Source organism: Xiphophorus couchianus, chromosome 22 (genome assembly GCF_001444195.1).
Source record: "Xiphophorus couchianus chromosome 22, X_couchianus-1.0, whole genome shotgun sequence".
Taxonomy (NCBI): domain Eukaryota; kingdom Metazoa; phylum Chordata; class Actinopteri; order Cyprinodontiformes; family Poeciliidae; genus Xiphophorus; species Xiphophorus couchianus.
The window spans coordinates 27,305,391-27,314,555 of NC_040249.1; the positions used below are offsets into that span (position 1 = coordinate 27,305,391).

Sequence of the window (9,165 nt, forward strand, 5' to 3'; positions counted from 1 at the left end):
TTAAACGCTTTTTAGTCATGGAAATGTTACAACCCTGGAGAAAAAGATTCTTGACACTACAAACGACGACTGCGGTTTATTTTCAAGGTAAAGACTTTAATTTTCTTACAACTCAGTAGTTTTTTTAAGGACATCCTCCACCATAGCTGTGACATAATGAAGAAATTGGGGATATTTTTATGATTTTGTCACATTTTTAAAGTTTAGTCAGAGCAGTAGATGATTTATGACATTTCAAAACGAAACCTGCAGTATCCTTCAATTTAACGTTTTGCCACTAGATGGCGCCTATTAGCTTTACATTTTTTCCTGTGGCATAGTTTTGTCCTGATTGTTGTAAGAAGCCTTTTATGGCATAAACATAACGGACTTAGTTGAAACCTTTTATGGATGTTTTGTGGAAGACGTTAAAAACAAAACAATGAAATTTTTTTCTCTATGACTTTCTTAAATTCTGCTTCCTAAACGCATCTTAAAAAGATGCGTTTTTCAGGAATAATGTTTTAAATTGGAAATTTACAACCAGCTGTTCGCTGCTGCGCCTCCACTTTTAGGTATTTGCCTTTGGGTGGCGCCAAAGTCAGATTTTTTTTCCTCCAATAGTTCATTATTTATATTCCCCCAAAGATGTTATATCATGGCAGCAAGTACTTGTGAATGTTTACATTTTTATTTTCAAGTCAGTCTCTGCAACAGATCTTGTCAAACAGTGAGATTAATGACTGTTGGGATGAAACTGATGATTTATAGCATATTTCTCATCATTTCTCAAGTTGTTATTATTTTAGCAAATGTTTGGTAAATCTTTTCTTGTTACCCACATTGCTGTTTGTTTTATGTGACAAGAACTGATATCTTTCAGTTTCCATCAGACTAGGAAAAAATTACCTTCAGCTGCTCTACTCTTCTTTTTCTACTTTGAGAATCCTCAACCTTTCACCGCTTTAGCCATGCTTTGGACCTTCTTCGTCTTATATGTCGCTTGTGTACATTTTATCGCCACCTTTTGGACGCAGCTGTATTAGCATTTTTTGATTAAAATCCCAGAGACTGTAGATGAAGATTTCCTCAAGAGGTCCTGTCAGTTGTTTTTATTTATTAGTAGTATTAGCTGTAGCAGCCATAATTAATGTGTAGCTCAAATTTTCTAGATATTTATTTTTCAAAAAAAATTTAAGTATTAACATCCCAGTTCCTTAAATGAATTAGTCATTAGTTTCTGAGGGCAAACAATAAAAATGAGACTTTAGCTCTTAGCTGAACAGTGCAATTCTTAATAGTCGACTGTCAGCTATTAATTGATATTTTTGTTTGTCCACTAGGTGGTGCTGCTTTTCATACTTTTAACGCATGTAGCAAAATTCATCACATTTTTACTGTTTTCTGCAGAGGTAGGTTGGCACGGAGAATGAGTGTGTGTCACTGCTGATGTTGCATAGTTGTGTATTGCTGTTTTTTTAATATAAGAATGTTTAACATATTTGTAATGTTGGTTATTTTCAAGAAGACCCTACAGGAAACACATCAAACCCAATGACTGACCGTCATCAGAACTCATCGAAATGTGTTTCATGGAAGGTCTGTCAGTATTTATTTACTCTATTCCAATGAAAATGTGGAGTTAAGTTAACATCATTATATTTTGGGGTTCAAACCCCCAAAATATCATTAATATTTGAAACTGAAGTAGTTTTACAACATCGACATGTTTAGGGTGGGGGGGGGGAATCAATTCATAATCCTTTTACAATAGCTTTTAGTAAATGAAGTAGGGGACATCTTGAGGGTTGAAAATCTGTGCAGATTGTCTCTCAGTCAGAGCAGACAGAGAGAGAAATGTTCATGCAACAGGAAGCAAACCTCAGAGATGCATGAATGTTTTCCACTTCATGTGCATCGTGTTTAATGTTGCTTATACACAGTGGTCAGAAAATGCAGTGCATACACACAAACAGGATCAAAGATGATAAAACGGAATAAGAGAAGCAGAGATATAATTACTTATTTTTTTAAAAATTTGATATTTCTCCGAAATCCCCCCTTTTTTTCAGCGGCTGAGCTCTGCCAGGCTCTGCATCTGTTCCTTTCTGCTCTCAGCTGCTCAGCAGGACAATGATGTAGATGAGCAGCAGGCAGATGAGGATGAGTGTGAAGTTGACAAAGAGCTCCTGCAGGTTCCTCTTGGCCTGGGGGTTCACCTCGATCTGAGATGCTCGACGGATGGCCGACTTGGTCATGTGCTGGACGCGCTCCATGAGGGCGGCGGACCTGCGGGTCAGTGGGGGTAGGTGAGCTGGGGCGGTTCAGTTCGGCTGTTGAAGCTGGAAGCGGTAAACTCTCTTGTCCGCTCTTTACGTCGTCTGTTATCTATTTCAAAAAAGAGAGAGGGGGAAAATGTTAGTCTCTCGTTCACCATATAGACACGCAATTTGACATTTAGATAATCCATTCATCCATTTTCTAACACCCTGGTCCCTAGTGGTATCAGGAGGGGTGCTGGTGCCATATCTCCAGCTAACGTTCCAGGTGAGAGGCGGGTACACCCTGGACAGGTTGCCAGTCTGTCGCAGACATTTAGATAATAAATTTGCTTATTGGAAAAACGGCAATTTCGAAAAAATCTTTTTGTTCCTAAGAATTTTTGGCGATGAGGTGGGTTTTATTTGGGGGGGTTGAGGGGGAGCATATTAAAATTGGTTTATTTCCCAAAACTGCAGTGGAAACACTTTTTTTTACACAACAGAAGTCACATGATCAACAACCGGATGTTACCACTGGCGTAAACCACGAAGAAGAAAACAGGAAGTAGTTGGACGATGAAGGTTTTGCATGTTTTTTCATGACTTATTGTGAGTACAAACTTACATGTAATTCTGATTTCGTTACTTACTTAATAGAAAGACTGCAATTGCAAAACTGATTTTCTTTTTTTCTTTTTTGACATTAGCGAGAATACTGACAAAGTTTTCCACACATTTTGTAATGCAAACATAGCTATGCTCACTTTGCTTCCTTTTCATTGCAGCCTCTCCAGGTTGAGATACGTGACCCCCGTGTCCTTCGGCGCAGGGTGTGACGATAACAGAGCTGCAAATGTGCGCCACCCGAGGCCTGGTGAAGTGCTAATCTCTGCTCTGTCTGGAGAAATGTCAAGACCACAGAGCGCTGGAGCCATTGTTGCAAGCAGGCATGTAAAAGGGACAAAGTGCCTGGTGATAGAGCCGTGCTTTACTGCGATTCTATCGTCTGAACTGGAGCTTTCCTGGGATCAGCGCTGTCAGGTCACTGTGGTTCCAGTGGTTCCTGCTAACCACTTGTAGGGTAGCATTGAGAAATTTCTATTTATAACTAGAAAAGTAGTTATAAAATGGTGGATTTAATTTGCACTACACCCCCTGAGGAACTAAACGCTTGTCCGTACAGGTTTAACAATTTGCATCTGACTTGATTTTTGCCGCAACTATAGCTAAGTGGTGATAAGAACTGACTTTTCAGTTCCCCTCCACAAGATTTCAACACATCCTTTTCATGCTTTCACTTTTCTTTCTTCCTTCCTCGCCTAATCTGCCTTCAAGTCACTTGTTAACACTTAAGACCTTCATCCGCATCATCACCTCATGAAATGAGGCAACGTTCAAGAGAAGTCGGTCTTCCGTAGGAAGACACTCAGAAGGTTTTTACTCTTAAGCAATAAACATTTGTTCTGTAAGCTGGAATATGATTACGGCAGAAACAGGCTGTCGCTTTAGGTCAACGCGTTTTGTTTTCTGTGAGATTGTCTTAGAGATTACCACAGTCCTGCAGGAGGGATTTACTTCAGTCTTCCGAGCCTTTATGCTGCCATTTATGGGATTTTCATGCTGTCCTGGAGGAAAACCTGAATATTTCATTTTCACAAAGCTCTCCCATCTCTTTGGAGATTTTTTAATTTTTGGGGCGGGGGATGTAAAATGTGTTGAGCGGCGCGATACTCAGGAAGAACACATACTGAGAAGATTTTGAGCCTTTCATCACAGAGCTGAAGCTGAGATTTCAGATCTTTAATTTGTTTTGTTTTTTTGTTGTTTTTTTTTTGCAGTCCTGCAGGATAAATAGCTGTAACAACTCATATTTTACATCTACTGGTGTCAAAAAATATCCCCACTCCTTGACTGAAATCAATACAGGGTAGTGCGTAAATGTGAAAGGAAGGATAAGGATACTTTTTTTAAAAAGAAATAATAATCTGAAAGTGTGGCATGCATTTATATTCTGCTTTACCTGAGTGGAGTACGGCAGAATTGTTCCCAATTTCTTTCCAGTTATTTGGAAAACAGCTCAAGCTCAGTCTGTGAACACAGATTTTCAAGTCTTGCCATTGTTTTAGGTCTGAACTTTGACTAGGCCATAGTAACACCTGTATTAAGATTTAATGTAAGCCAAATCTGCCTGTATGTTTGGAAGGTGAGCCTCAAATCCCAGCATTCCTTCCAGTATCTTTTTATCTTTAGCACGTTTTACTGTAATACGTTCTTTTTTTAAGGTCTATAATTCATGTTTGGAACTTTTGTTTTCATCCTGGCGCCATCTAGTGACTTGTAATGTAGCAGTATTTGTCTTTCTACCACCCATCCATCCATCCATCCATCCATCCATCCATCCAAAATCCTTTATCGTATCATAAACTTTATTATAAACTCCGTTTTTAGTTTGTGTTGTTTCACGATTGGTTTCTAAGGTTACATTATAAATTGATGGATTAATACTGAGCACTTTATGTATTTATTTATGTGTTTTTTTTTCTTTTTGCTCTATCCCAAACCGTTTCCTTGTCATCACTCGGCCCTCTGCTCTTTTGTTTGCACATCTCGTGTTTCAGAGGATCAAACGGGCACAGCTGCTCTGTGTGCAGGGATCGGCTCGTCTGTTAATAACCGGCGGTAAAACCGAAGCGCAGGTGGACAAATCGCAGCAACTGCAGCAGTCAGGCGGATCGCAGAGGATGGGCTGCCCTTGGCTTCAATGTTAGGTGAGTTAACACTGCACTACATCGTCCTGAGGCTCTGAGAATTCCTCTGCTAGGAAAACGGAGGCTGCTGTCTGAGAACAGACGGGTCGGCGCTGACCCTGACATTTTTCTTTGACTTGAACTTTCTAACTTTAACTGCTTCCAGCCACAAGTTAAGAGCTGAACAGGAAGGACATCAGAGATGATGTAAATAAGCGTGTGAATGATGTGAAGAGTTAAATATGTGAGGAAACTCAAATAATTGGAGTTTATGTCTATTTCCAGACTTCATTCCCTTTGCTTTGTCTAAATGTTACATCCTTCCATCTTACTTCCTAAATTGATTCCTTTGTTTCTTCCTTGTCAACTTCTTTTCCTCCTTTATCTTTCCTTCCTTCCTTCTGTTAGTTTTTTTTGTTTTAATCTCCCTTCTTTCTGTCCTCTTTTTATTTCCTTGCCTATGTTCTCTTCTCTTCTTCCTTTCTCCTTCATTTCTTTCTTTCCTTGTGTTTCCACTTCCTTCCTACAAAATCATTTGTAGATCAACACTTTAATCTGACACCTAATCGTGTCAGATTTTCTGTTAGTTTACCTTTTTTTTTTTTAATTCCCTGAAAAGAGCCACTTTTGCCTCATCGGTTCACAGAACATTTTTCCAAAAGTTTGAATATTTTTGATAAATGCCTTGGAACTCTCCCATGGCCGCCATTTTTGCTCTGTCTCTTGAATGTTGAATCGTGACCTTTGACCTTAAGCTTAGGAATGCCTTTGTACCTCCTTCCAGACTGTTGAACATGACATTTTCTCACCTTTTCTGAAATGTTCTGAAACCTTTTACCCTACTTCATGTTGTCAGGCAGGCTCTATTTAAGAAAGTTCTTGATTCCATAGACCTGGATGTGGCCAAAAGTTTATTTGTTCAGTTATTTTAAGGATTAAAAAAATGGTGGTCACTGAAATGCTTCAGGCCAACATTTGAATTTGACAAAAGGCAAAAACATGTATTTAATCCCTTTTAAGTATCATATTTGCACTTTAAAGAGTTCTTCTTTTTAATTTTAGATAAATGTTATCGTGAAAGCACACCTCTGCAGAGTTACGCTGAAACATTTTCATGCCGCTCTGATCTGGAGCACCCTGAAGTCTCCTAGATGCCAGTCATTCCTCCGGTGTGACTTTTATCTGCGTGTGTGTCAGCACATGCGGCTGTTGTGTTGAGCTTCACACACGCACGCCCGCACACGCCCACACACACAGGTACAAATCCTGAAAGCATTGCTGCGCTTAACCTACAAAACATTTAGTGTGTTTGGTTTGATGCGTTTGTTGGCAGGAACTTTTACGCATCAACCTGACCGACGCGTCGGGGGTATGTAGGTTAGACAGATGCTCGTACTTTCTGATGCCGACCTAATATTCGAACTGGGGCAGCAGCAGGTTTGAAGCCAGCTGTCAGGATGTCATTCTGCACACCCGAAAATTTCAAGAAACCAAATGTTCATCAAACGGATTGTTCTGTCTAAGACGACTTCAGAGAAAAAGGTCGTCCAAATCAACCCTATTGAAAAATGTGCCACTCCTGTTAAGTCATAAATAAAGTAGGATTGATGACATTTTTTGGTTCAGTATGAATCAGCCACATATATCTAATTACTGCCAGACTAGTTGAAATTAAAGAAGAGATGATTTATGAGTCTGGTAAAAGAGTCAAATCCAATTTGGGACTCCAGTGAACCTCAGTAGTTGCATTCCCATTGACGATAAAATTGCGCAAATTGGAATTATGAAAATAAGTTTGCTTAATGTGAAAACCTCCTGTTTTTGATAAAAAGTTTTATTTTTGGCTGTATTGAAATTAGTGTAATTTGAAAAAACTGCAAAGGAAACACTTTTTGCATCACACAAGCTATGTGATCAACAACAGGACGTTATCACTGGTGGAAAAGGCAAAGAAGACGACAGGAAGTGGTAGGAGGTTGATGGCACTGCATGTTTTTTAAAGACTTACCACATGAACAAACTTATTCATGTGTGATTTTAATTGTGTTCTTATTTAATTGCAAAAAATTGATGTCTTTTATTCTACATGAGCGAAACATCAGTGAAGTTTTGCGCACAATTGTAACGGAAACACAGCTGGTGAGAACCATTTTCTACAAATGGAGAACGCATGCATCAGTGGGGAAGCTTCCCAGTGGTGGATGACCTTCCAGAATTACTCCAAGAGGGTACCGACGACTCTAAGCAACATCTACACCCCTTCAGGCCTCGGATAAGGTCAGAGGTCACCTCAACAAGAAGATAGAGAGACAAAGGACCTCCATGGAGGAGTTAGAAGAACGTCATTTTGCCCACATTTACCAGAAAACGTCTTGGTGATCTCCTAGACTTTCAGGATAATTTTCTTTGGACTAATGAGACAAAGGTGAAGGTTTTCTGAAGTTATGAAAAGAACATCATGAAAACCACCAGCAATCTGGGGCTGCTTTGCAGTTTCATTAGAAAGCCCTGAAGCAGAATGTCCAACCATCAGCTTGTGACCTTAAGCTCAAGTACGAAGGAGTTACGCAGAAGGACGATGAGTCAAAGCAAACCAGCGAGTCCAATTGTGAATGGCACAGATAGAGTTTTCAGTGACCCAGTCAAAGTCCAGACTTTAATTCGATTGAGAGTTAAACAGCTTTTGCGACTGTAGAGTGAGCCAAAGCTGTTCCACCGTGTTTAATTTCTATTAGCAGTTCAAAGTTTAGGAAGGTGGACACTTTTCCACAGCTGTGTAATAATCGTCTTCACTCATTTTTTTATATTTAGCTGTGAAAACATTTAATCTTGCAATCAAAATCAAAAGGTGGTCATTGTTGTGGAAGAGACAAGCTTCCCACTGGACTCTACAAATCAAAACCAAGTGCTCGTTCTTCAGCTTCCAACAGAACCACGCAGTGAAATCTAATATGATTTCCTTTCCTTAAGAATGTACAGTAGAGATTAGATTCAGCTGATTTGGCTCCTCGTCGCTCCGAAATAAGATCATGTGCTCATTTTGGGAGTCCAGGGAGCGAATGTTTATCCCTCTGGGAGGTTCAGTCCAGTTTCCATCCCCCTGCTGCTCCTCTTCTGTTTACTCTACGTGAACACGGACACTTTTACAATTTGTCTCGACATCGCAACGTTAAACCTCGCCTCCTTTTTCTTTTCTTTATTTACCTGCCAGATCAACTCTAACGTCGTGCTGTTCCTCGTTTTCCTGCTCGTCCCCCGGTTAAATCCGAAGACGTCTCCTAACTTCCCGAAATCGAAGGGGGGCAAAAGTTTGTAGAGGATGCTGAGTCTTACCTTGCAGAGATGAGAGCGGAGCTGGTTGGAGCTGGAGACAGTAATGTCAGATATGCAGCGCTCCGCAAGGCTGGAAACACTGAGGAGGAGACAGGAGGAGCAGAAAGAGAGAGAAAGAGAAAGAGGGAGGGACAGAATGAGGGAGGGAGGACATCCCAGAGAGGATTTTAAGAGAGCCAGGATACCAAATTTGTATTTGCTGAACTGAACATGCTGGACTGAGGCGCCACTGCTCAGTTTAGCTGAACTGGAACAGAGAGGAAGCTGGAATCAAACCCACTTCTTTACCCACTGACTCCACAGTCACCCCTAATTTTTATTTGTGAAAACTTTTGGCAATTGTTGTTAAACCAGGAATAATTATTCTTTCGTTTCGTGTTTTTCACCCATAACGAGAACCACTAAAGAAAGAAAGACCACTGGTGGTATTTCTGTTTTAGCGACATTTGCAGTCATCCTGCACTTTAATTTATGATCTACTCCACTACGACAAACCAGAAACAAAACTTTACACACATGTTGATGTGTGTAAAGGTGGGATCACTTTTAGGAGTATCTTTTACTACAGTTTGCATTTTATTTTTACTTGGGTAATTTATTTTTATGAAGTGTATCACTACTTCTGAGTCAAATTTTCACTCTACCAGTGAAGTGAGTAACTTCACTGTGTGAAGAATAGACTTGTTAAAACTAAAACTTCACCAGAAACAAACACCTGCAGGTGTTAGATAATCTGACTCAAAACAATCTTTATTTTGCCTGATTTCCTTTTGCATTTATTTGTATGAATTACTTTCATTTTGATATTTAAAACATCAAAATGTCCACATAACTTTATACTTTCA

At 39.7% G+C, this 9,165-nt stretch overlaps 1 protein-coding gene across 1 annotated transcript; it reads right to left on the reverse strand.

Annotated features, from left to right (window-relative positions):
- Positions 1 to 1,872: 1,872 nt before the first annotated feature.
- Positions 1,873 to 8,439, reverse strand: pln2 (phospholamban 2). Its single transcript, XM_028007952.1, has 2 exons — positions 8,321 to 8,439; positions 1,873 to 2,367 (listed from the first exon to the last, which is right to left on the reverse strand). The coding sequence occupies exon 2, from the start codon at positions 2,253 to 2,255 to the stop codon at positions 2,094 to 2,096; it is 162 nt and encodes a 53-aa protein (XP_027863753.1). The 5' UTR covers positions 2,256 to 2,367; positions 8,321 to 8,439; the 3' UTR covers positions 1,873 to 2,093.
- Between the last annotated feature and the right edge of the window lie 726 nt (positions 8,440 to 9,165).